General features: G+C 49.0%; 7 protein-coding genes across 7 annotated transcripts; 4 read left to right on the top strand and 3 right to left on the bottom strand.

Annotated features, from left to right (window-relative positions):
- Positions 1-857: 857 nt before the first annotated feature.
- On the bottom strand, positions 858-1,579 carry FIESC28_06610 (uncharacterized protein; the record flags this gene model as incomplete). The annotated part of the gene is made up of 3 exons (XM_031160753.1): positions 858-1,271; positions 1,329-1,417; positions 1,474-1,579. The coding sequence occupies 3 exons, from the start codon at positions 1,577-1,579 to the stop codon at positions 858-860; spliced, it is 609 nt and encodes a 202-aa protein (XP_031015131.1).
- A 3,646-nt stretch (positions 1,580-5,225) lies between these two features.
- FIESC28_06609 (uncharacterized protein) lies at positions 5,226-5,769 on the top strand (the record flags this gene model as incomplete). The annotated part of the gene is made up of 3 exons (XM_031160752.1): positions 5,226-5,414; positions 5,479-5,657; positions 5,706-5,769. 3 exons carry the CDS (start codon positions 5,226-5,228, stop codon positions 5,767-5,769), a joined length of 432 nt encoding a protein of 143 aa, XP_031015130.1.
- A 1,199-nt stretch (positions 5,770-6,968) lies between these two features.
- FIESC28_06608 (uncharacterized protein) lies at positions 6,969-11,310 on the top strand (the record flags this gene model as incomplete). The annotated part of the gene is made up of 3 exons (XM_031160751.1): positions 6,969-8,882; positions 9,552-10,275; positions 10,331-11,310. 3 exons carry the CDS (start codon positions 6,969-6,971, stop codon positions 11,308-11,310), a joined length of 3,618 nt encoding a protein of 1,205 aa, XP_031015129.1.
- A 939-nt stretch (positions 11,311-12,249) lies between these two features.
- On the top strand, positions 12,250-16,817 carry FIESC28_06607 (uncharacterized protein; the record flags this gene model as incomplete). Its single annotated transcript, XM_031160750.1, has 2 exons — positions 12,250-15,888; positions 15,942-16,817. 2 exons carry the CDS (start codon positions 12,250-12,252, stop codon positions 16,815-16,817), a joined length of 4,515 nt encoding a protein of 1,504 aa, XP_031015128.1.
- A 614-nt stretch (positions 16,818-17,431) lies between these two features.
- On the bottom strand, positions 17,432-19,722 carry FIESC28_06606 (uncharacterized protein; the record flags this gene model as incomplete). The annotated part of the gene is made up of 3 exons (XM_031160749.1): positions 17,432-19,177; positions 19,224-19,547; positions 19,600-19,722. The coding sequence occupies 3 exons, from the start codon at positions 19,720-19,722 to the stop codon at positions 17,432-17,434; spliced, it is 2,193 nt and encodes a 730-aa protein (XP_031015127.1).
- Positions 19,723-20,827: 1,105 nt separating this feature from the next.
- Positions 20,828-23,136, top strand: FIESC28_06605 (uncharacterized protein; the record flags this gene model as incomplete). Its single annotated transcript, XM_031160748.1, has 3 exons — positions 20,828-20,867; positions 20,972-21,433; positions 21,488-23,136. 3 exons carry the CDS (start codon positions 20,828-20,830, stop codon positions 23,134-23,136), a joined length of 2,151 nt encoding a protein of 716 aa, XP_031015126.1.
- A 1,816-nt stretch (positions 23,137-24,952) lies between these two features.
- Positions 24,953-25,501, bottom strand: FIESC28_06604 (uncharacterized protein; the record flags this gene model as incomplete). Its single annotated transcript, XM_031160747.1, has 1 exon — positions 24,953-25,501. The coding sequence occupies one exon, from the start codon at positions 25,499-25,501 to the stop codon at positions 24,953-24,955; it is 549 nt and encodes a 182-aa protein (XP_031015125.1).
- Positions 25,502-26,913: the final 1,412 nt, after the last annotated feature.

Genomic DNA, 26,913 nt, shown 5'->3' with positions numbered 1-26,913 from the left:
GCTTTCAATAACCCCTTTCCTGACTCGAGAGCTGAGTAGGTGACCTCTTGCTGGGACTCTCATAGCGTTCATCCCATATAAATGATCAGTAGTCGCATGTCTATTAAACGGCCTTGCGTTGGTAGTGTATGTGACACTCGTGTTCATCCGTCAGAGCCGAGAAGATGGGTCCCGTTTATCCTGCATTGACTTTCACATGCCCATTCAGGCTCATGAGCGCGTGAGCACACTGTCAACATAGAAAATGGATACGAGAACTGGCCATTCTAGCGCCATTCGAAGAAGGATTGGAGTGCGAGTCAGCAAGCAGCACTGTACACCGGCGGTTTGGTTGATCCGATGGCCCGATAAAGGCGTCTAGAACGTCCAAACGGTCCCAAAGACCCGGAATGTGGAGTGAAACTCAATAGATTCGTTAGCAAACTCATCAATAGGGGTAACGCCTAACCTCAAACTGAAGAAAGGCTGTATTTCTCTGACTAGATAGTGCAGGTTTGTTACCCGATCTCAGCTGATAGATCACGTCGGATTCAATAGTTGCAATTCAGTGTGGTGGCTTGACTGCAGAAGAGCAGTCAATGACATTGTATTGTGTCCTTTACTAACCACTCGTTTCCTTTTAGTTGTCTTTCGACATTACCCCTATTAATGCTGTGGGAGGGCGTTCCCTAGTAGTATATCGAAATCATGAAACCAATAATGTACCGCCAAAAAGACACCAAACACCTAGACGTCCAAGGCTTTCAAGGAATGTATGCGCAATGAAAAAGAAGTGAACAAATGCAAAAAAGTCAGACACAAAGTCCATGCCCGCCCATTGCAGTGATGGAAGAAGCCGATATTGTGCTGTTACGCACTTATAGCATGGCAAAGCCGGCGAAGATGGTGCCCAAGACAATAGTCAGGCCCCATGTTCGACCAACCTCGATGACAGCAGCGCCGTTGGTCTTTGTTGACTCGGCCGACTCAGAGTCGTCATCCTCGCTTCCAGGGGTGCCGGTATAGACTGTGTTGGGGTCATCAGTGGCACTAGCTGTGGCCTTGACAGCAGCACTGTCGGTAGCTGTCGATGTGGTGTTGTACTTCTTAGGGTTGCTGGCACCACAAGGGTTGTCCTCTCGGCAGGCGGAAGCACAGGAGGCGCTACCCTTGCAATCCTCAACACACTGGTTTCCCCATTCCTGGCAGACGTAGAAAGGCAGAGTGAGCGAGTATTCGGATATGTTAGGCTGCTTGCCGTCACTGCAGATACATCCGTACGTAAGGGTTTTCTGAGAAAGAAGATTAGTCTATGCCGACTTATCAAAAGTTTTGAAGACAAGACTTACAGGATCACATTCGTTGACCTTGGCATCTCCCTTACTAGTCTGCTCACAGATCATTGGGCATGTCTCCTTCTCGTTCATGCACCAGACACCTGCGTTACTGTTAGAACTGAGGTCTTGTCCCGGACATGAAAGAATGGCTACTCACGGCGTTGAGCGATGGGCACACTCTCGGGGTCGATCACATAGTCGGCATTGACAACGGTGACAGCTGAAGCAGCAGCTGCGAGAACGACTGTTCGAAGAGAAGGCATTATGATGACGTATCGTTGGTTTGTAGTGAAAATTGATTGTGCTTTATGCTTGTAGGTATGTACGTCGGTTTCGTGTCGACTGTTCGCAAACGATGGATATTGAGGAAGATGGTTTGCTTCTGCAGGGGGTCAGTGGTTTTATTCTATTCGAGTACTGGCGTTCAGCTCTTCTTAGACTGGGGAGATTGAAGTGACCGTGAGGACGGAGATAGGTATGCAAGAGGCCATCACTAAGACAACCGAAGAAGTATGGTGTTGCCATTGTTTGACTTACAAATAGGTAGACAGTAGCAAACTCTAAACGAGGAGCGACAGAATGAATACAAGATCAAACAAAGAATCAACGACTGTCTGATATAGCGAGTGTATCAAATACAGTTGAGGAGAGGAAGGAAGAAGATGAAGAAAAAGATCGAGGAGGTCCGAGACATATCAACGATACCACAGACCACAGACCCAGCGCTGTAAGCGGTAAGCCATGAGTCCATAAGACCGGACCCCAGCTTCTCGCTACCACGGAATACAGCGTTAAGAGAAATGATCTGGAGCAAGTTCAGGGCGAGACCCGAGGCTGGGCAATATCATGACCACGGAGTTGCACCAGTAGCACCAATCTTCCCCGTTACTTTTTTGGCAGGGAGCAGGGGACCTCAGCAGTGAAAAGTCGATATTGGGTTTAGCTCCGCTTCATACCAACAGGCATGGGAGGTTATTTGCTCCATATCGCCCGCCACTCGGCGCATTTTGCACAGAGCATCCCAGCATCCGCTCCAAGCTAGGCCCCATCGACTCCAACTAGCACGGCTCGCCGCTGCTGAAGCTTGGGCGTTTTAGGGCGGTCTGGGGAGCTTGGCCTGAAGTTCCATGATTGTAATCTCCAGGGCCCTTGGTTTTAACAGACACGATTAAAAGGAGTTGATTTTATTGATCTGATTCCCAATAGCCCTGTCTTTTTTCTCTCTGATCTTCAGCAGATCCCAATGGAGATCTTATTCAGCTGATTTCACGGTAACATTTGGTGATCATTTCGATCAGTTACCTGAGGTTGTCTCTCATGGCCACACGGGTGGAGGAGGTAACTACTACTATTCCCTCTTTTCTTCTGAACCACCTGTCTCATCATTCAATCTTTCTTGGCTTGGTGGCGCGAACGGCCGAGGACGACTACAGACTCCACATAATCATGAGCCCACTGCTGCACATGCACATTTGTTATGAGGGTCTTGCTCATCGTACGCCAACAAGTGCATCTTGAATCACGCCAACGACGCGTTCCAGTTGGTGGTTGAGGCTGTTCACAACAAAGTACGAGCCCACCATGAGCACGTCGGAGGATTCGTTACGGAGAAGTGGCCACTCGGATGAGAGAATGGTGACCAACTCTTCCCGTAAAGGGTAACTCTGTTTTTGTGCTAGGCATCTGGACCAGCCGATGCCCTTCGTATTTCTTGCATGTAAGCGGGGCATGTCACTGAACCCTTTTTTTCCTCAACCCCGCGCAATGCACAATGCAAGCCGACGAAGACATGATGCTCGATATCGCGCCAATAGTTGGTGTTGAGAGTATCTTTGTTTTGATCCTCAGTGGTGCTGACGCGGCCAGAGAAACACTTGGCGTGTGTGCCGTGATTGTCATTGCACACTTGTTGAGGCGCTTCTGTGTACGCTACGCTACGCTTTTTATGAGATATCAGACATCCGAAAGTCTGTGAATCATGATTTGGACACCCAATTATTCCCAATATCGCAGGTGGTTTCACCATTTCTATGGGCTGAGACATTTGACAAAATCGGGAATCTTGGGACTTGAGTTATCAAGACTCGATTTGCCCCATCTTCTGCCTGTCCTGGTATCCGTGATGACTGCTTCTTGACACCTGTCGAGTTAGGGTGATTGCAGGATCTATGCTTACCCATGCTTAAAATATGGTGGATAACTCTATCTACGTAGTATGGATGGCTAGCCGCAGGATGTCAGAAGAATCGATCGTCATAAGCATAAGAGATGAAATAATTTAGTCATCTTATGGCAATTTAGAGAATCATTTTGGCTACTTTATTGGTGGTCTAAGCCTTAGAGGACATTTCTTCTGTTGCCCACCTGGCGGGCAAGACTTCGAGACACCGACGTGTGGCACAAGCATCGTATCAAGGTCATCACGAAGTTACTACTCGTATGTCGTATCCGATCTGGGCTATCGATGTCGACCTCGATGAGCATTCTATTTCTCCAATACAGTCGATTCCAGTCAAAACGCCACAAGATTTCTTGCTCAGCCGCCAGCCTCTCCATTTCTCTGCATTCCACTGTGAGTCTGCGAGTGGGTTTACAGTTTGGTCTGGGCAGATGACAATGTCTCATGACAGAACAAGAGTTTACAGCCTGGAATAAAGCTGCCAGGGCCTCGTGGTACTTCCATCTCTCATCTATGGATACCTTGCTCCACAGCATCCCGAAACCTTAGACATTCGGCATCCGACCCGGGCTTCTTTCTGTCCGGCATGGAACGGACGTGGCTTGCTGAATTCCGGAGTGATAAGTATATCATGCTGGTCGTAGATCCGTTGACGATACGGCCTCCTTCGTTCACTGAACATCTACCATTTGTTATAACTATCGTTCGAATAGCGGCATAAGAACGGAATTGTGTAGGTGGACATACTATTCACTGAGCCAGGTCGTGCTATCTCATGATTGACTGGCCGGTCTAAACTTGCATGAAGTGACCAAATTACCCCATTCCTCGTGCTCAACGGTCATTTTCCTGACACCTTGACGAGTGCTAACCAGATATCATGATTTGGAGGTGACAAACTCTACCGGGGCGTTGTGCTCACGGACTCTAAGTTACCATTGACCGGGGCACCGGCCCCTCCATCAGCCGGAAAAAGGTAAGCTGCACGGACGGCCCGTCAACGGCGCCGTTCATACAGGAAAAGGAAGGTACAATTGGGTAGAATTTCTACGACATCACTCTCATCCTTTCAATTGAAACGACTTATCGCCACCTTCATTCAAAGAACCATGTCTCTGTTTGGATCTGTCGCTCACCTTTCTTATTGAAGCCAACATCGTTTTCTCATGAATTGGATAGCCAACTGTACATACATCATAACCCAATCTTTGCGCCCGAGGTATCGACTACTGCACAGTACTAGGGAAAAAAGCAGGGCTACAACTCATGGGCCGTTGATATCCTGACTCGCAGGACGACTTTGACCATTCATCAACATCACCCAGCTGGATCAACTGAATCACTGTTTCGATATTTCGCGATCCGATATTTTCCATCTCCAACATTGCCTTTCATCACCTGATACTCCCGACTTCCGCGCATCGACATTTTCCCCCATCAGCGACTCTCGATATCCACAACTGTAGTGGTCATCGCATGGTTGAATGGCGACTGCGGTAGATCAAGTGCCCAGCAATGGCACTTTGGGCGCCGGCGCCTCGGTTTCGGACAACGTCGAGACACAGACGATCTCTACCGACGTATTTGAGACACCACGCACATCCCTCGACCACAACCGAAACAATGACGATAACCCACGGCATCTCTCTACCTCGTCTCCTCTCTCTCCGGTGACATCCCCACCATATTGGCTCAATACACGTGGCGGCCATCAGCGGACGATCTCGAACATGTCGACTGAGTCTGTCCTTCCAGCCGGTGCCATCACCCTCCGTGACAATGAAACGAGCGACTACGACGATCGCAATAGCGCTTGCTGGGCCAAGAGTGTTGAGATCGTCAACTATACCATTGTCAACGGTAGTGCGACAAACATCGGGGCGTTTGTGGTCTGGAATATACGTGTCGAAACTCTCAATGTAAGTGATTGGGCATTTTGGTGGCGGCGTTTTTCACTCGACAATAAACTGACTGATACGGCAGGGAAGCTATATGAACATTAGAAAACGTTATTCGGAGTTTGACGACTTTCGATATCGGTTGGTTCAGACCTTCCCCGGATTCGAGGCAGCTGTTCCGGCGCTTCCGCCTAAGAGTGTCATATCCAAATTCCGACCTCGATTCCTGGAGAAGAGACGGGCTGGTCTGCAATACTTCCTAAAGTGAGTATATGGCACACCCCTTCCCCAAGACTATACTGACCTTACCAGTTGCATATTACTAAATCCCGAGTTTTCTGGGTCGCCTGTACTCAAAGAGTTCCTCTTTGCATAGCGTCACTATCTTTTTTAGCATATTCTCTTCTTTACATATGTTTACCTTTCGGTCTCGGATATGAGGCCCCTTTGTACACACGATATATATTGCTAGGTCTGGTCTTGTGCACACATGTACAGGCCAGCAACCAAGGTTAATGATAATGAGTTGGATGACCTACTACTTCTTAACGTCTCGCAATTGTCCGGCATATTGATTGTTGACCAGAGCCAGCCTTGCGACAAGGAGACTTTGCCCCATTGGGAGGTCATGATAGTGCCAAGATCTGGCATCGATGGACAAAACAGTCAACACTCTAATTTTCGGATCCATATCGATTGTCTGCCAAGGCGGCATCTTCAGCGGCATGTCATCGCTCGGGTTTGAGATATCGTGACTGAGGAGGTCGAGCACAGCCTCAGAACTCGTTATGAGATTCCGATCTTCAATGTATGATTCGGTCACAGTCACGGTGAAGCTGCAGTGCCCCTAAACCAATTCAAACATCTCATCGAAGCGATAGCATGGCTTAGCAGGAATAATGAATGCTTGTGTCTATCTATTCAAGCAAGGGATGAGTTTCCCCGTTCTATCTACCTGCTTCCCGACCGGCTAACAGTCAACGAAAGAAGTCTCCAATAGTTTACTACAGACCCAATAAAACTCACCACAGGTACGTGCGTGCATATCTTTAAGTACCGGTGGACGATTCAAGCGCAGAGTCTAGATGCTTATTTACGCTTATGCCAATCACGAGCGTTAGCAGCTGGGGGAAGGTCCACAAGGCATAGCCCAGGTTCTTGAATTTAACGTTTCAAGATGGGCACAGCATCCGTATACTTTACGAAATGAGCCTTAGACTATTTAAGACGTCTGAAATTTGGTTGATAAATGGCAACGATACAAGGCTGAGCCATTTAGAGGCCAGAGGGGATACGATTATGCCAATAATCTTGTATCACTCACAGGTTTGCCAAGTGCCGTTCTTCCGGGGCGAGATCTTGTTGGTTTTCTGGGCATCGCCCTATGCCTGCGTCAGTGACAGAAAGACATGTATAAGAACGACGGAATCCAGATTCTAGAGCAAGATATTCGACTCAGAGATGATGTATTAGATGACAAGCAAGTTTTTATTCTTCTTTCCTGTTCATATAATCAGTCATTTATGCCAACTTCAGTTTCCACCCCCCACACTCAATCCAAGCAACCCCACGAACATGACGCAACTCGATATTCTAGAACAACGCTGTTTAATGTTACCGGTTTTAGTGTCAGTCTCAGGCAATATGGAGGGGAAGACCCCGCGACAATCGCCAGTACAATTACCGCCCCGTACCCGTGCCGACTCCAAATTCTCACTCGTCAGCACTGCGTCATTGTCCCCCTCTACTGCATCTACTAGTGGTTACTCTTTAGCGACCAAAGCTAAGACAAAAGAATACATGGACTCTTTACGCCCTCCCTCGCCAAAAGAGTTCGAACGAATTGCATTCATTCAACAGCAGCGTGAACAAGAAACAAAGCGCAGAGATCGTGAACGCAGGCGCTGGTCGCGCGAAGCCCAGCGTCAGCGCGAAAGAGCAGCAAGCATGTCGACAGACAGTCAAAGTGACCAGGCGCATGCGCAAGCTGCCCGCACTATACAAAAGACCTTTCGGGGCTATCGTGCAAGAAGAGAAATGGAAGGATATGGCTTAGATGCAAGCACACGATGGGTTACGGCTGTGCGAGAAGCGCAATTTCGGAACGCAACTAAACCGCGACCAAAGTCAGAAACCGAAGTCGACGCTCCCGACAAGCCAGAAGAGGATGTTATTGCGCACCATAGATCAGCGAATGCTCGTGCGAAATGGAAGAAGGCTAGTGCAATCGCACGACGAGCTGGTCACGATGACCTCCTCTCCGATTCCTCCTCCTCAGAATCCTCAGATGAAGAAGCCTCCCCTGAAGAACGGGCCGTTGCACGAGCTCGACGTGAGAAAGACACTGCGGCTCGCAGGCACGAAGCTCGCATGATGGGTATCCGATACTTTCTCGAAATGGTCGATCAGAAACACCGATATGGAAGTAATCTTTGCAGATATCATGAGGTCTGGAAGAAAGCGGATACACATGAGAACTTCTTTTACTGGCTCGACTATGGCGAGGGTCGCGATGTTGAGGTTGAAGGCTGTCCACGAGACAGGCTCGACAGAGAGCAGGTCCGCTATCTGTCCCGCGAGGAGCGTCAGTACTATCTGGTTGAGGTAGACAATGAAGGGAGGTTATGCTGGGCAAAGAACGGAGAGCGTATTGATACAACGGAGCAGTTCAAGGATAGCATGCATGGAGTCGTGCCTTTGGATGATCCCACACCGGTCTTCAGAACCGCTCAACCAGACGATTCTCAATATATGGAATCAATCAGCAGCTCGAGTTCTCAATCTTCACTGGAATCAGAACGGGAAGCAGATTTAGCGGCCAAGTATGCAACTCCTGGCTACGACAACAGTCAGGGTATGCACAAGGTGTCCCAAATTTCAGCGTCAACAATATTCAACAAGATGATGCGCAAATCAGTCAGAAAAAATACTTGGATATTTGTCGCAGACACAAATTTTCGAATGTATGTTGGCATCAAGGACTCAGGCGCTTTTCAACATTCGTCTTTTCTCCAGGGTAGCCGAATTTCTTCTGCTGGTCTTATCAAGATCAAGAATGGCAGACTGTCATCCCTTTCTCCGCTGAGTGGACACTACCGTCCTCCAGCAAGCAACTTCCGAGCTTTTGTTCACAGTCTTCGCCAGTCAGAAGTAGACATGAGCCACGTCTCCATCTCAAAGTCATACGTGGTACTCATCGGACTAGAATCATACATCAAAACAAAACGCAAGGGTAAGGACTTGGCGCAGCGTGTGGGACACAGGAAAGACAAAATACTATCTCCTGAGGAGGCAGCACGGAGAGAAGAGGATGCAAGAGACAAGAGTGAGAGCGCAGCTAAGGAAAGAGAGGTGCTCCAACGAGAAGAGGAGGAGAAGCAAGAGGGTAGACCGGTGAAGAAGGTCTTGAAGAAGCTCGGCATCAAGCCAACAAAGGAGGAGAAGCAGGCTGCCAAGAGAGAACAGAAGGATGATGTTGAACAAATGCACGTGTGAGAGGAGGTTCGTGGGTGGCACGGTGTTTTTGTTTCCTGATATAATACCCCAAGCATAGAGCAGTGCTCGAGTTATGATTCACGACCTTAAGCACAAATACCTATAGTCTTTTATGATATCCTTTTAGATATTAGAGTTCAATCGAGTTACAATACCAGCCTGGCTATTTGTAGACAGTTTCTTGAGGTTAACTGATCATGTTAGTTGATAGGCCAATCCTTCCAACACCATTTGGCGAGGTTACTATTAGTAGAGGTGCACTTCCGTACCCATATGCTGTCGCGGAGTCACAACTTCAACCACATTCTATATCTTCATTGTCGCCGTTTTCATAATTTATTGGCTGACGCTTGAGTTCTCGATGTCAAACTCAGCCAGACTGATAATCCAATGGCGTGTAAATAGGTACCTACGCAAAGCACCTAAATTCAATCCAATTTATGAATTGCGGAAGTTGCCCAACTAAAAACGAATCGAGTTCCATGGAAGCCTGTATTAGGCTGGGTGGCTTTAGCGCGTACATGCCCTGTAAGCTGGGCTCATCAATGCGCTATAGCGGTTCTTGCAGCGCCACCTCCCTAAAACACAGCATTACAAAAGCTTAGGCGTAGGGGGCATCCCGTCTGGAGCCACCTCAGCTTCCATTTGACTGCAAACGTGCAGTCGCACTCGCACCGAAAGCGCCCAGCAAACCCATCGAAAAAACCCATCAAAAGTCGAGGCGCCATCGCCAAACTGAGCCGGTGGATTGAAAGAAACACAGCCTTGAAAACATGCAAGGCATCTCGACATATTCCAATGGCTTCCGTCACCCGTTCCTCGCGGCGCGCTGAAGTTCCGCACCAGCATCATCACTCGCACCACCACCTGCCCTCCCCAGCAAGCGTATTCACCCACGCCCAGGGCGGAGGAGTAGGAGCAGGAGGAGCGTCAGGGGCAGGGCGCAACAAGAGGGCACTCGACGCCCACGATCGCGACTTTGATGCGATCAAAACCAAGAAATCGCGTATAACAGTCGAGATTCCCGCAAGGGGCTCTCAGAAGCTCCGTGTCGCCGACATCGACAACAGTGAAGCGCCACCACCCACGCGACAACCTGCTGCGACGCCCACAGTGGCGAGTGCGACGACACCAAACATCCCTCCTACCTCGGCCGACAACGCGACATCGAAGCCGAAGCAAGAACAGACCCTTACAAAACATCAGAGTAAAGTTATCAATGGCATAAAACACGAACTCGATCGGCTACAGCCTCAGCCGAGCGATACCAATACCAAGGAACAGGGCCGGAAGCTTCGCTCCCAGGAAGCCAACAGGTTCAAGAGCGAACTTTCTGCCTATTTCTCGGATTACGATGAGGTGATTGGCAACGAGCCAAAAGAACAGCGTACGTGAATGAAACTCCTGTCGCTCACCTGTGCTTCACCATTTCTACACTGCAGTATTTGCTGACCTTTCCTTTTTAGAACTGTTCAATGTCGATACGCCAATAGTTATAGTCGACTCTGATCCACGACGCGCAGTTTCAGACAACCAACGCGCTATTCCTAACCCCGCAACTGAGTATCCCGTACGAGGATATGGCGATGCACTATTTTATAACGTCTTTGACTGTCAGCTAGTCGACCTGGGATTCTTTCAATCACGGTCTAATAAGACAGTCGAAGATCCTTTACCAGATAAATTATTTCAGCCGATCCATCGTCGAGCTGAACGACTGGAAAGATCGGTCCGCAATGCTGAAAAAGGTCGGGCTCAGCATGAAAAAGACCATATTATCCGACTTCTCGAAGGCCTGCAAGGTCACGACTGGTTAAGAGTAATGGGTGTGAGTGGCGTAACAGAAACAAAAAAGAAGACATTCGAACCCGCTCGTAACCACTTTATTAAGGGCTGCCAGGCTGTCTTGAATAAATACCGAAACTATGTTTTGGAAGAGAAAAGACGCAAGATGGAAAAAGATCGAGCCCGAGCCGAGAAAGAGCACGAGGAAGACTCGAGTGTGGGTGAAGACGAAACCGGTGATGAGGCGGATGATAGCAATGCCAGCGACACGGCATCGCCGGCAAAGCAGCTTCAGGAGGAAGCAATGGCGAGATCCAAGGCCTCCAAAGGGTCAAAGAACCGCAAGGCGACGCCTCAACCAGCTGCAGCCAGAGCTCCACGCCCTGTGAAGGCACCGCCAGCTCCAAAGCCTCCAGAACCACCCAGAGAGTTCAAGTCGTTTTTCACCAAGAGATACGAGCGCGATACCGCTCTAAATAGGAACAGACGTACGGGGAGGAAGGTACTGGCATGGGGTTTACCCATACCTGAGATACCCGAGGTTGATTTTGATTTGCCGGAGGAATACCGTGATGAAGATACCCTTAAAGTCCGGGCGAGGAAGAAGCGCCGGGACCGAAGACGCAGCAAGAAGTGATGGTCACTCATTTGGCTGCTTGTAACATACGCAATGCAAAGAAGCTGTGGAAGTCAGTTGTTATATACATGGTTTGGCGTTCAGGAAAGGAAGGATCGAGCTGTCCTGGTAGGAGCAAAGGCATTGCAGTTTTTGGGTGTGGGTTTTGTGTGGTCTTGGTAGCTATTATCAGACGGTGTGCTGGAAATAATATCCTTTGCAAACAGCAATATATCCTGATGCCATTGATGTGTGACGTCTTTTGGCAGTACTGGAGTTGGGCTTGGTGGAGGTTGAGATGTGTGATGATCACGGCTGTAACGGCCTTTTAGTAAATGTTTTGATAAGTAAGAACTGACTCTGTATCACAGGCAGAGAATCAAACGGTCTTGCTTTTCATCCAGTCTCCAAGTAAATAAGTCACATATTGTTGTAGTATTGTAAAGGTCTATCATCTATTGTTCTGAAGTCATTCAATCAATGTTGGCAGTTGTTGAGTGGGTCGAATGGGAATTGAGCGGATGAGTGGTCCGTGCACAGAAGCTTCCTGCAACGCGCCGCGAGCTGTCTTCCTTCTCTGCAAAGTGCACGGCGAGAGGCACCCGACGGTCTTTTTTTTTTCTAGGTTTGCGCGTGTTTGCGCTTCTGCAGTCTTTGGCTTTCTGAACTCACTTCTTTGCTCTGTTTAATCCTTCCATCACACCGCCCTCTTAATTGCAACCCTCTTGACGCACTTCACTGGATTGTCTCCGTTGTCCTTGTTCAGATTGCGCCAAAGCCACCAACGAAACCTGCGACCGCGCGACGAATTCGATACCGATTACAAATACACTCAGCGAGTTCCAACATTCTACTGCCTTGTGCAAGAGGCCGGTATTTCTATCGATGCAGCATTCGTAAAACGAGCTCCAAGGGGCCCCTCCGGCCGTCTTTCCTATACCCTGCGTACCACCAGTCGAAATGGCTACCCTTGTCATGCCGCAGGCTTCCGAGTCTCTGAATCACTCTCTCCTGGATGCAGATGATGGAGTAGCTTCTGCGGATGATGGACCAGTCCTTGAGTATTTCGTTCTCAAGCAAGAAGTCAACCTCGAGGTCAATTTCCGCGACAAGCGCATTGAGGGAACAACGGACATTTTCCTAGTGACATTTAACGATAAGGTCGACGATATAGTATTGGATGCTGCAGACTGCGAGATCGACACCGAAAACGTCTACGTTGCCGAACTTCGAGAAATTAATGGTGATATCGTCGAGGGCCAAAAACGGAAGACAATTGCGACCTACAATGACCCGTATGCGAAGCTATCACATCCCGCAAGCTGGAGTCTTAGGGCCGATCATCACGATATTCGTCGTAAACGCGCCCAGTCTTTGTTCAGCAGCCGAAAGAAAGATGTCCCCGCCGAGCATAGAGAGTTCGCGGGGTGCACCCCAGTCTATCGATCGCTCAAGGTGAACTTGCGCGGTAAGGCCGAGCCAGATCGCCCGAGGCTCATCATTAGGAAATCGATGTCGGGTATTGATCCGGCAGAAAAGGCCAACAAGCAGTACAAAATCACAATACCTTTTATCAACGACAACCCGCGGGATGGAACACAGTTCGTCGGTGTCGACCCCCTGGATAATCGATTCACGCATATGTATACCCGAAGCTCAATACATCCTGGAACTGCATCTTGTATCTTCCCATGTGTGGATGACCATGGATCACGGTGTGACTGGAGGATATCAATCAAGTACCCCCGCACATTAGGTGATGCTCTACAGCAGGCGCTTGCCACGCAGCAGAATGGCAACAATCCAGACAAGATGCAAGTTGATGGCCAAGAGCGAGCCCTTAACCTTGCTGAAGAAGATAAGCTCCGGGAAATGTCAGTCGTATGCTCAGGGTTTCTCATGGAGGAGACAGTAGACCCTGATGATGACCACAAGAAGATCATGACATTTGAGCCCGAGAAGAAAGTATCCTCGCAGAAGCTTGGTTTTGCTGTCGGGCCCTTTGAGCATATCGATCTGTCCTCCGAGTTTCGAACAGAAGAAGACGAGGTGAAACTTGGCATGAACGCGCTTAAAGTGCACGCCTACTGCCTACCGAACCGTGCCGACTGGGTTCGCAACACAGCAGCAGCCATCACCATGGCCGCCGATTTCTTTACATTTACGTTCGCTCGATACCCGTTTGGTAATTTCAAGCTGTGTTTCCTCGACGACATGGTCCAAGACACGGTGGCATTTTACTCTATGGCTTTCATCAGCAATCGACTGCTATTTCCAGATGACATTATCGATACCGAAATCGATGTCACTAGAAAGATCGTCCAGACATTAGCTTACCAATGGATTGGTATTAACATGATTCCCAATACGAGGAATGACATGTGGCTCATAGTCGGCATTGCACATTACATGACTGATCTTTTCATGAAGAAGCTGTGCGGAAACAACGAGTACCGATTCCGGATGAAGACTCTATCCGATAAGCTTGTTCAGGTGGACGTCGACCGACCTTCCCTTTATGATCTTGGTGCCTATCTTCATTTGGGAGAGTTTGAGATGGACTTCATGATTCTCAAAGCCCCAGTGATCTTCTTCATCTTGGATAAGCGGCTCATCAAGGCCTCAGGAGGACATGGTTTGACCCGCATCCTCTCAAAGATGCTGACAAAGGTTCAAATTGAGGCCTCTGACAAGGCTACCATTCTTGAAACAGAGAAATTCAGGGCAACATGCGAGAAAGGAGCAAAGTACCGGCTGGAGAGTTTCTGGAACCAGTGGGTCTATGGTTCAGGCTGTCCCCGGTTCGATGTTAAGGCGAAGTTTAACAAGAAGAGGTTGTGCGTTGAGCTCACCCTCAACCAAATCCAGTTGCAGACAGCAAGGAAACCTCCTCTGGAGAAAGACGATTTTCTTCGCGTTGTCAAGGAGCGCCGATCCGGTGTTAAAGCGGGTGAAGTACAGCCATTATTTACAGGCCCAATGACTGTTCGAATCCACGAAGCCGATGGAACTCCCTACGAGCACATACTGGAGATTCGTGAAGATGCTACAAGGTCCACCAAGTTCGAAATCCCATACAACACGAAATACAAAAGACTCAAAAGGACTCGACGCATGAAGGAGAAGCAGAACGTTGGCGCTAGCATGGACGCAGAGAATCTAGATGACACTCTACTGTACTGTTTGGGTGACGTTCTCCAAACGCCCGAAGAGCAGGCCCAATGGGAGTTGATTGATTGGGATCCAGAGACCGAGCGCAAGATGGATCAAGAATCTTACGAGTGGATACGTGTAGATGCCGACTTTGAGTGGTCTTGCGACATGAAGAGGACACTAGAACCGTACATGTACGTGTCGCAGCTTCAACAGGATAGAGATGTTGTTGCCCAGCAGGATGCTATGCTGTATCTCACGCACGGTCCTCTGCATCCCATCGCTTCGGGTTTCCTTACCAGGACTCTTGTTGATCGCCGTTACTTTCATGGCATTCGAACTATGGCGGCCGAGGCACTGCCACGACAAGCCAACATCAAAGACCTGTCAAACCTCGGCCTTCGACAGTTGATAAAGGCTTTCAGCGAGATGTTCTGCCACAAGGGAACAACCCAACCCAAGCCAAATGACTTCTCGGACAAGAAGCAGTACAATGTTCAGTGTGCCATTATCAAGGCTATTGCACAGGTCAGGGAAGCAGACACTTACAAGTGTCCACTTTTCGCGCGTCAATTTATCCTTGACCAGCTTCTCTTCAACAACAATGAAGACAATCCTTTCTCCGACCATTTCTATATCGCCACTCTTGTGGAAGCTCTTGCGACCTCCCTTATTCCTTCCAAACAGGACGATTGGTTTGCTATGCAGAACAAGATCCCCAATCCCGAGGAGAAGCAGTTCCTAGACAAGGCTATTGAACAAATCGAGAGAGTTCTTCGCCGAGATGAGTGGACAAACTCATACCAAAATGTTTGGACCATTGCTGGCCTCAGTGCTAAGCAGCGGCTCATGAAAGCAGAGGTGATCCCGAAAAAGTATAGTGACTTTGGCCAGTACCTTCTTGACGGAACAAGAGATCTTATCCGTATCAAGGCCTTCGAAGCACTCATTGACTTGGGGGCCATGCTGGATCCGACAGTATTCTCGTTTCTGACATACTCTCTCATTACTGATCGATCACCGTACGTTCGAAACAAACTCATTGAGGCCTCTGCCGCCGGTCTGGCAGCTATCGCTTTCGGGGAGCACACGAAGGTCACTAAGAATGAACCTCCCCCAGAAGACGAAGAGGGTGATCTCTTGCTTGTGCAAGACAGTGCCCAGGAGATTGAAGCACGAAAGGAGATGTTCGCAAGAAAGGAGAACCTAGATGCAGCGCTCAAGGCTCTCCGGAGGGAAATGGAAGAAACCTACGGCGGCGACGAGCGTCATTATAGTATTGCGATGCGCAAAGCCCTGGATCACCCAAGTCTTGGGCGAGGCGAGATGGAAAGCATGCTTGACCTGGCTGCGATGATGTTCGAGGAGGCTGGCGATTGGGTCATTACTGTTCCTTTGCCAAAGGCCTGGTCAGTAGAGCGGCCGCTACAGCAACTCACTAACAGCGTAAGTATTGTAATTGTCCTCCTGCCAAAAGCTCTAATACTGACCAAACACAGTTGGTTCTGAAGTTCAAGGCTCACTATAAGACGAAACCTAAGGAACCTGTCGTTCAAGCACCATCCCTCCCACCTCCCATACCTGCTGCCACTGTTCCTGCGCCTGCAGAGCCAAAGAGGCCCACGCCTCTGCAAAAGCTATCTTCTATAAAGATCAATACTCACAAGGCGGTCCCTCCTCAGCGACCGAGCGTACCACCCCAACGTCCCAGCGTTGCCACTCCGGTTCAGAGTCCAAAGCCAGGCCCAATCAAGCAGGAAAGAGATACCATTGTTGCCTCTCCTGTTCTTTCCCGACAGCCAAGTGTTTCATCTTCGTCAGGCTCGAAGCCTTCTTACCCATCTGAGCCTTCATCTGTATCTAATATCAAGCGACCTCGACCAGACAAGGATGAACATCACACCCCCGCACCAAAGCGTCCGAAGGTGGAAAAACCTTTCGGTGCCGATTCCGGTGTCAAGAAGAAGAAGAGACGTATGGTCAGGCTCAAGGTTTCGCCAAGTCGCCTTGCTAGCTTGATGAAGGATCAGAAGAAACCCAGTATAAATGGTCGGACGTCACTGCCGTCAGGCAACTCTCGAGACTCTCTACCTCCTTCAAACTCCAGGTCAGACTCTATTACAGCCAAGCCTGCGAGAAAACCACTTCCATCGGGTGATGCGGCACGAAGGCCCTTGCCTGGGGGTCCCGCGGGATCACCGCAACCGCCACCAGAAAGGAAGATTTCTTTGAACACCCATTCCAACTCGACGCCGAAGCCCAAATCTGCAAGCCCTGCGGCAAACACGCCACCTCCTGGAGCACCACCACTCACTCAAAGGCCGAAGATTAAAATTATCAGAAAGTCGAATCCACCACCGCCGCCAGCTCCTTAGAAAGAGGCACACGATACTTTACTCTTCAGTCATACAGCGTACTCAGAGTCGCTAGTTACAGCAGCGTTGAGGGAGGGGATGGAAATTGTATCCGATGCAAGGGAATGCGTGGATTGTGCCATGGAATTATGAGAGGAAGAGACCGAGAAATCAGTTTTGAACGTAGAATGAGAGGGCGGCAGGAAATGGCAGTGCTTTATTGAAGGGTGTTTTAAGTATTCAGTATAGGAAACGGAGGGCATTGGTATTTGCATTTTTTGGGCGTTGGGAGCGCGGCATCGTATCCAAAACGCGCAGAGGAGCCAGAAAGGCATGCAATGAAAGATAATGGGTGTACAGGCAGCTATTGGGTTGTATTCATCACGATATCATTCCACGACTAGTCATGATCCGACTTTTGTGAATGATGTATTGCAAAATTCGAATCAAGAGGTAAAGGCACAGCCCTGCGCCAACGCTCGTAAATTATATCTTATGAAGCATATATTTCCATCTCCATGCCCAAGTCGTTGTAATCAATGTGCGCCTACTCCTAATATATCTATGTACCTCGTAGTTATCAATCATTCCTTTCTCTGACCCGGTGAAATAGAGCGAAGCCATTGAGAAATTTCCTAAATATTCGCGCCGTGCTTTCCCTCTATTGTCTGGGCTTCCAGAAAGGCCTTCCTTAATTCAAACCTCTGCTTGCCATGCTTCTTGACAAGACGGTTGTGTGCTTTCTGGGCGAGCTCCTGCTCCTGTTCCTCCTCGTCATCGGCAGGCAGCTCGCCGAAATCTACGCTTGATGAAAATCGTAAGTCTTCATCGTCGCGATCTGTCCATATGCCCTCATGACGGGAGGGCACTCCTCGGCCTGACTCGAGGTATTGCATCACAAGAAGAGCCAATTTCCCAGGTGTGAGAGTCGTCCGCTTGAGACCTTCAATAACGATATGACGTGGGAATCCCATAGATTCGTAGTACGAAATTCGTTCTTGAATCTCGCGAGAATTGGAACTTTCCGGATCACGAGGCTGGCTGCTCCTGTCCGGTGGATTCTGAGGGGCCCGGTTCCGGGAAGAATTATACGATGCAGGAAGAGAGCGTCGCACTGCTTCAGTAGTCGGTCTCGGTTTTTGACTAGTCGAGGAAACAGCTCGCCTGGGGTTTATTACATGTGCCAAACTATGGTGACGATGCTCCCTTGATGGTTCGGTTTGCAATTGCCGTCGTTTCGTAGCTGATGGTCTATCCTGGCTTGTTTGATTCAGATGAAATGGTATTGGCGTAGAATCAAGTAACTCATTATCTGGAAGTGGATCGACGTCCACAGATTGCTGACGAGTTTCCTGTGGAGGAACTGCTGTTGTCCTAGAATCTTGTGATTCGTCTAGCTGGGGAGGAAGAGGGGGGAGATGCTGCGAGGCCTCACTTTCGCCAATGTTGTCAAACCACTGTGAGCTCACAGGAACGCTGGGAGAGGGTTCACGAGTGAGCACCTCGGGAGCCAGGTCGTTATCTGGTGTTGACGGAGTCTCATCATTTGAGTGATAGCGCCTCTTTTTATGTACATTACCAGATGAAGTGAGCGGGCGATGCGCTGTTGAGCGTTTCAAGCCAGTAGCGACAACAGGGGGCGAAGACCGCTCGTAGGTTTGCGGCGAACCGTCTTGGTCTTCTTGGCCGTTTTCCCATTTGATGTCCTGACTAAGATCCAACTCAGGGGCTACGGCTTCTGAGTCTGAGACGGGCTCGTCTTCGAAATTCTGGATTTGAGCCAAAAAATCATCAAGATTTTCTTGATAACAAAGGTGCAGCTCGTTGAGCATATGGTCGGTGGGATTGACAAAGCCTAACTTTTCGGCAATCTTAATCCAGTCACAACTCCCAATTTCATGGAGGACGGCTTGGGCAGCTAACGCGAGGTCGAATAGCTCAAAAGAGACTCCTTCGATCTTGAGATATCTTTTGATGTCTCTGTCTGTGGAAGCGATCCAGTCATCAAGGTCACGATAAAATGTATCTCTTGCATCGTCCTCTTCTGGAGTATCGACTGGACCAGGTTGAATTTGATGTCCTGCTGTGTCAGCTGCTGGTGATAATGGTGTTTCCTGCTGGTGTTGTCGTGCTGTATCCAACTGCTGGCGGTCTTCTCGAATACCAGTCCGTTGTCTCTGTTTGGAGATTCGCTGAGCAGCAGCTTGTGGCGGGCGTCGTTCAACCACTTTGGGCGGCTGCTCCGCCTGGTGTGCATCGTGGTTGTCTGGCAAAGTTTCCTCTGGTGCAGAGGCTGCCATACGCTCTAGGTCCACTCTGTCGAGGTTTGCCAACTTCTTGACGTAGCGATCGCGCCATGACTGTGCAGTATGCCGAGCATTCTTACAATTGTTAGCTTGGATTCTGTTGACAATGCAGTGAACCTACAATGCATGCGTATTCTTTCCAGATCTCGTTTCCCTTTTGATCAGTCGGATGCTCTAGAACCCATCTCGCAATTCTTGCATCGTCCTCCCGAGTGAAAGGGGTACGAGTTGATTTGGTGGGCTGGCCGCTGCCTACAGGCCTCGGCGCATTTGGAGGAGGGCCTATTAGATACCTATCTTTCAGTTGAATAATGCCATTCTTGACGGAGTCGTCAATGAATTGCCATGAATATGACCCATGTGGAGCATCTTTCTTTGCTCTGGCATGATCCGCGATAAGCATATCGGCTTGCTTTTCTAGAGGCACTACAACGCCGCCATTTTGCTATTCATTGTTAAAAACATTAATGAGGCAACAGTGGAGGATTCCGACATACCTTGATTAGGTCTATCCAGCGGGATCTTTGGGGTACTCTTGTTGCCATCCAGAACTTGACATCTTTGAATATTGTCCCACCCTCGGCATTTTCAACTCCGTTGTATGTCACTGTAGAGGCCATGATGGCGAGTATGCGTTGTCTTTATGGCTTACAAAGGAATGCGACCTTGATTGCTGAGAGAGGATCACGTTGGATTTCTTGAATTCTGATGCGCTGCAGCACAAGACGAGGTGAACACAACATTAAAGAAGGATTTTAACAGACAAAGAAGCAAGTTGAGTTTCTTTCAAAGACATAAAGCCGCCTGCAGCTTCAACATCCTTTGTGTGTAAGTGACACGAATAGAACCATCGCGTCGGGACCCATCGCGCGTTCACGTGCTAGACAGTCATTTGCTGAAGTGGTATTCACTTATCGAGAATATGAATCTGCTTATGCGCATAAGCAGAAACACCGATTGATTGTGGATGCTATCGCAACGCACAATATACGGTCAATACCTAGATGAGAGACATTACTATACTTTGAGACATTTCAGAAGTCCGAGTGACTGATTATTTTGTACGGCCTACTTGTTTTGCACCTCGTGAAAGCTTGGAAAAGGTTGTACTTGAGCGCAGATCCCATTGAAACCCACCTAGACTGTACCGGGATATTCAAAGCTTAGCGTCCAAGCATCGAGATGTAAAGATGAACAAAACAGTAGCATAATTTATGTGATATATAGTAAATTGACTAATTGACTTCATTTTTTAATATCCTTTGAAAGACCATGTTCCAGTCTCTCAGGGCCGCAAACAAGATAAAACGACGTCACTCTGGAGATTCTTATCGATAAGAGCTACCTGGGCTATCCCCGGTTGAGATCAGCTTTGACCACGGTTGCCATGGTAGCAACGCAGGACTGTTTACTTCCAATCAGAGCCGAGGCCGTGGGACGAGTGGCCGGGATTATTTGGGTCTAAGCTGCAAGTTGCACGAACAACGCAAAATAGATCCGTTTACTTGAAGCTTCTTTCCCTCCTCTTCCTCTCTCCTCTCTTCTTCATCTTCCACGTTGTCTAACCAATCGCCTTACTAACCAAAGCAGGTTGTCTTTGTGCTTTCTCGTCTCTTTGTTGCATTTACAGTCTCATTCGCATTCGCATTCACACTTTCACGGCCTAGCGATAATTTATCTGGTTGCATGGGTTGAGCTCAATACTCGACCGTGAATAACTTCATCATGTCTTCCGAGGACAAGTACGAAACGTTGGAGAAGATTGGTGAGTCTATGAAGACGAGAGCAGTCATTGCAATTGCCATTGTTCAAGTCGCTCGACTTGTACTCTCAATTGAGACACAATTCTAACTCACCGTCTTCTTGTAGGCCATGGCTCGTTTGGCATCATCCGTAAAGTCCGCCGCAGAACAGACGGCTTCATCATGTGCCGCAAAGAAATCTCCTACCTCCGCATGTCGCAAAAGGAGCGCGAGCAGCTCCACGCCGAATTCCAAATCTTGTCGCACCTGCGCCACCCCAACATCGTCGCTTACTACCACCGAGAACATCTTAAAGTCAGCCAGGACTTGCATCTCTACATGGAGTACTGTGGCAATGGTGATCTGGGTCGTGTGATCAAGGACCTCGCTCTGAAGGGCCAGAGAGCTCAGGAAAGCTTTGTCTGGAGCATCTTCAGCCAGTTGGTCATGGCTCTCTACCGGTGTCACTACGGTGTCGACCCCCCAGAGGTTGGCTCCAATGTTCTCGGTTTGACACAAGGCAATGCTGGACCCAAGGTTCCGGCTGGAACCATGACTATTCTACACCGTGATTTGAAACCTGAAAACGGTGAGACGAACCTGATACTCGTTCTCGTGGTACAATGTAGCTAACAACTTTCAGTATTCCTCGGTGAGGATAACTCTGTCAAGCTCGGAGACTTTGGTCTGTCCAAGATGATCAAGTCCCACGACTTCGCCTCGACTTATGTCGGTACTCCTTTTTACATGTCTCCTGAGATCTGTGCTGCCGAGAAGTACACTCTCAAGTCCGACATCTGGTCATTAGGCTGCATCATCTACGAACTCTGCGCACGCGAACCTCCTTTCAACGCCAAGACGCACTTCCAATTGGTGCAAAAGATCAAGGATGGCAAGTTCCCTGCCTTGCCCGATGTCTACTCTCCCGAGCTTTACCAGGTTATCAAGGACTGCCTCCGCGTTAACCCTGACCGACGACCCGACACTTCGGAACTCTTGAACCTACCAGTGGTTAAGCTGATGAGGAAGGAGAAGGAGGTTGTTGACCTGAACAAGTCCATTCGTCTTAGGGAAGACGCTCTCCGTAAGAAGGAAAGGGATCTTAACGAGAGACTTGCCAACATGGAGAGGGAGAAGGAACATATCCGAGAGGAGCTGGACTCATCACTACGGAGAGAATGGGAGGTCAAGGCACGTCTCGAGATCGATCGTCTCGCCAACGCAGAGATTGAGCAGCTCCAGAACCGATTCGAGGAGGAAGTTCAAGCGCGCGTCGAGGCCGAATTGCAGAAGAAGGCAGCATCATATGCCAGCTCAAGGCCTAACAGTCGAGAGGATGAGTATGCGACGTCGATGGGCAAGTCGGATTCCAAGTCCGACTACCCTCACTCATCTGTCGGTGGTAGCGAAGTTGAGTTTCCCTCAACAACGGATCTCACCGAGTACTCCATCGATAGCCCCGAGGCGACTCGAGAGACCAAGAAGACGGCTCGCACACCTTTTAGCCGTGCGCAAACAATGTTTGTGGGCGCTGGGACCCCCATGGATATTGAGATGAACTCACCCAGCCCTATTGCGATCGCATCGCTTTCTCTCTCACCGCGTCGCAACGTGAACACCAAGGCGCCTACTGCCACATCTGGCAACATATTCGCTGTTAATGCCAACCGAAGTGCTGACAACTCTCGATGGGATCTTCCTCGCGATACCTTATCTGATTCTGAGGATGAGGACATCATGCCGTCGCCTACGCGCAACATCAAGTCTTCCAAGAACCCCTTCACTTCCAAGACTCGTCCTGTCTTGACCTCTCAGAAGTCAGCCCCCATTAACCGTCTGAAGTCCCAGCCTTCAACATCGGGCTTCGTTTCCAAGCAGGTTTCCCAACCTGAAGCTCCTCGGTCACCCACTCGTCGCCTGAGCAAGATTCCTTCAGCGGCAAATCTCCAGGCTGAGAGCAACAACACCAACGGGGGAGGTTTGACACGTCAAAACTCCCTCGGCAGGAAGAACAACCACTCAGACGATGGCTTGAGCAAGGTCGCTGCTAAGAACAACATTCGAGGCCGTACCCTTGTTGAGCTCCAGCAAGCTCGTGCCGGTGGACGCCCCATGAGCGCTATTGTCATGCCCAGCACAGGCGAGAACGTCAGCCCTAAGAGGGCATTCCGGGATCGCATGGGCGCTGAGCGCAAGTCAAGCGGCGACGAGCCAGTCGCAGTCTGGGACCCGGAGCGAGACGAGATGCCGAGTCCTTTCCTGGTCCGACAGCGACGTATTGCCCGGGTGTAGGCCGCCTCTGTTACCAGTCGCATAAAAGAAGTAATGATGAAAGAGGAGTAGTGTTTTTATGGTTTTGTTTGGGTTTTCACGCATTAGAGGCGAGCATGATGATATTGCTTTTCAGGGTCTGCATTACCCTTGCCTTACATACCTCTTTTACCCTTTGTTTTCTTTTCGTTTTGATTCCGTTGCACATTCTTCCTTCCTCATACGTGAGGGTTTGGAAACGAAACATGGAAAACACTTATCGGCGTTTTGGGCGCGAAACACAAAGGGATCATGGCATGGCATGGCATGACCTACTTGCATGGAATGGGTTCTTCTTTATTTTAATGAATGCTCTGTCCAAGTGCGTACTTGTTTACTGTATATAAATGAGCATGTTTGGCATTGTTATCATGATTCATTGATTGGAGGATTAAGTTGATTTGATGATCATGGGGCGTTAATCGTCTTCGATTGGATTCATTTTGGTTGGGGGTTCGGATTGGATTGGATTGTTCGTTCTTTTACTTTTACGTATGTTTGCTCTTAGACGTTGTACAAAAAGACAATGATACTCGGAAATACTTCAATTTGATTTGGTGTCTGTTCTGTTAGTGATAGCGGTCAGGAACGGACTTGGCCCCCAAGTGTCAGGCTTCCCATAGGAACGCATCAACATATTGAGTTCGGTGAGTATCCAATAACATGATGAACCGTTAAACTGCATCATCTTTTGCAGATGAACCCTTGTCTATTCAAACAAGAGAACATCATTGGTCAATCTACCATGATGACAATGGATGGATACATACCCAACTTACACCAGAACCCAACTGCTACCTACGTCTATTATTCTCTTGTCGCCTCATTTCTTAAAGCCCAATGGAACAGATACTCCAATGTTACTCTCGTATCGGATCATAAATCATATTTCGATCCGGCTTCAGTGCCGGCCCTTTTTCCTCACACACGTAAGCAGCTATAAACCATAGGCTTTAGTGTTGGGCATCACTGCGTCTCCCCCATATTCAATGCTTTATCCCGCCTCGCATATGCGTGTTCAGCGCTGCACCCCAGAGCCACTCGTGCAGACGAGGCGTTCAACTGCGCAAGGACACGAGTTAGGGTGATCCAAAAAAGTCAGGTTGCGGTGAGAGGCTTTGGATGGGCATCGTCATTGGCAGGGACATCCATGCCTTCTGATATTGACATCAAATCATGAGAATAGGTTCAATGGCAGTTCCAAGAAACGCAACAAGATGCTGTAGTAAGAATTGCAGTGCTAAGCAAGATCCAAAGGGGTATTTTCTCCGTGCGCAAGCTTTAAGACTAGGATTGTCAGAGTAAGGTAAAAACGAGACTGAAGCAATCAAAAACTAAAGGCACACATATATGCATACATATTTGCAAAAACGGGCGCTATTCAACGCCGAGCAGCACCAATCCAACCCAAATCAAAAGGACATGAACGATAACAAAAGCAACAAAAAAACATTAAAATAGGCCAGGCCGCGAGGCCGATTCCATCTTGCGTAGACGTAGCGTAGCGTATTGTAGCCGTGAGGCTTATCAATCTTCCAAAAATTCCCACGTTCCAGGCGCCCTCCCCGATCTGTGTATCATCATGATGCAAGACTCAGCCTGAGCAAAAGCCTTATCGCGATGTAGAATGAGCATGGCGGTCCTGTGTAACCCGCGCAGGACTTTTTGTCTCTTTTCCAACATTTTCCTTATCTTCCTTTTTTGAAACTTTTCGTCTTTTTTAAGTGTTTTACTGTACCAAGAATTGTAAATGAGCGGTCTCTAACCACGATTTGCTGTATTTGGGGAGAGGGGATGTTCAGTGCCTTGAGCGGTGAGAGCTGCCGTGACGGTGGGAGTGGCCATGGCTGCGATGGGACGAGGAATGGTGCGATGAAGAATGCCGGTGAGAATGATGTCGGCTGGAGCTACCACTGTTCTCCAGATCCCGCTCCAAGCTTTCGACTCTCGACCTGTAACCCTTGACGATTTCCTTGATGTGAGCGATACGATCAAAATCCACCTCAAGCTCATCCAGCTGCTGAAGAATCTCAGTATAACGAGCAATCTCTGCATCAGCGCCACCAATTATCCCATCGGCTTCGTCGTACTGTAGTTGAGTAAAACGCTGCGCTTCATGACTCAGGTAGTTGATGCGCTGCTCGATACTGGCCATGAGGTGATCAAAGTAGCGACCCAAGGCAGAAAGTGAGGTGCTGTCAAGTAATAGAAGGCCTTGGCTACTGGCGCGACTAGCGGCGCGCGAGCTGCTGGACCCCCCTCCCAGTGCCGCCTGCCCCTGGCGAAGCAGCTGGATCTCCTCGTTGGTGAGCCCTAGCTGGGTGTCCGGGACAGCCTGTGAAGACATGGCGGGCAGCAGCTGGAAGGGCTGCTAGCTATGGGGTGAGGAGACCAGGTAAGTCGCAGACCAGGTGGTTGAGATCGATGTTCGGGGGGTCACCCGAAGGTTTTGGGTTTCGGAATCGTCGCAGGACAGTAGATGGGTTGGAGATGCGATATGGGTCGAGCAGGCGGGCGGGGCGAGATTCTCTTGGTGTATAGAACGTCTGCGACGACTCGGGACATGGACTATGTTGAATGGAAAGTGGCCGATAGGCCGAAGAGAGCCTGTCGAGGCGATTGATTGAAGTAAACTGCGTCGGTATCGATTGTGATCGGAGCGGTAAGGGTGTATAAGAGGAACCACTGGAGGGCAACGTATTCAAGAATGACAATGATGGCGAAGGTGAGGATGATATCAGATGCGACGGTGGTAGAATAGGCGAGTGGTGTGCTGCGCAGAGCATCATGATATCGAGACCAATCCGATCATGAGCATCATCGGTGTAGATTCAAGGTGGAGTTGCTCCGGAGCTGGAGTTTGTATAGTGGATATCTGTCAGGTCGGATCGAGTTGAGTTTGGTGATATTTCGGAGTAGGTAGCTTGTAGTATATCTGGAGGCTCCCAGACCTCGGAGCACCCAAAAGAAGAAGAGGAGAGGGAGAGAGAGCGGTAGAGGGAGTTGGGTCTCTTTTGGGGAATAGATGCAAGAGGCGTGATTGGAGAATCGGGGGAGGAACCCAAGAAGACGGGAATTAGGCTTGGGCTTGGGATGTGGAGGGTGGGGGACTCGGACTTGAACTTGAAGCAGCCGCTGGATGCAATACAGTACCTTACTGTACAGTACTGCCGGTAGCTCCTAGTAGTAATGGATCGGGTACGTATCGTTTCGTGGAAAGGTAGTTTTCGGTGAAAGAAGCAGGGATGATTTGACGAGGGTGTTTACATGAGAATTGCGACCCAAAATGACCCAAAATGGTGGTTTCTTCTGTTTGATGGTACTGTAAGATGTAATGTAATGTTATGCACTGCAGTGTGAAAGCGAAGCGAAGCGAGATGCTGTGATGATGCGATGGATCCCGAAAGGTGATGACCTAGATTTTTTAATATTAGCGATGCTTGATAAATGAGTACCTAATTAATAGTGTCTTTCTTTGTTAATTAGGTGATGGTGTTGGATAAGAAGAAGAAAAGAAACTAACCTCCACTGTCTTGAGAGCGCAAGCGCAAGTGCAAGTGCAAAAGCAAGCGGGAGGGGGATAGGAAGGTAAGATGGGGCAGCCCGTGAATGAGATTGGGAAGGAGGATAACTGAGAGGTGGTTGCACAATTTGCGTAAGGAAGGTAGGATGGACCTTTGGGTAGAGTTGCACGTGCAATTGATTGATTCAGTAGTCAATTGATCAAGCCGCGGTCAAAAACAAGACTCGAATGATGAC

Source organism: Fusarium coffeatum (genome assembly GCF_003316985.1).
Source record: "Fusarium coffeatum strain FIESC_28 chromosome Unknown BRIP53273_contig_142, whole genome shotgun sequence".
NCBI classification, from domain to species: Eukaryota; Fungi; Ascomycota; class Sordariomycetes; order Hypocreales; family Nectriaceae; genus Fusarium; species Fusarium coffeatum.
This window is presented reverse-complemented; position numbering and strand designations above follow the sequence as displayed.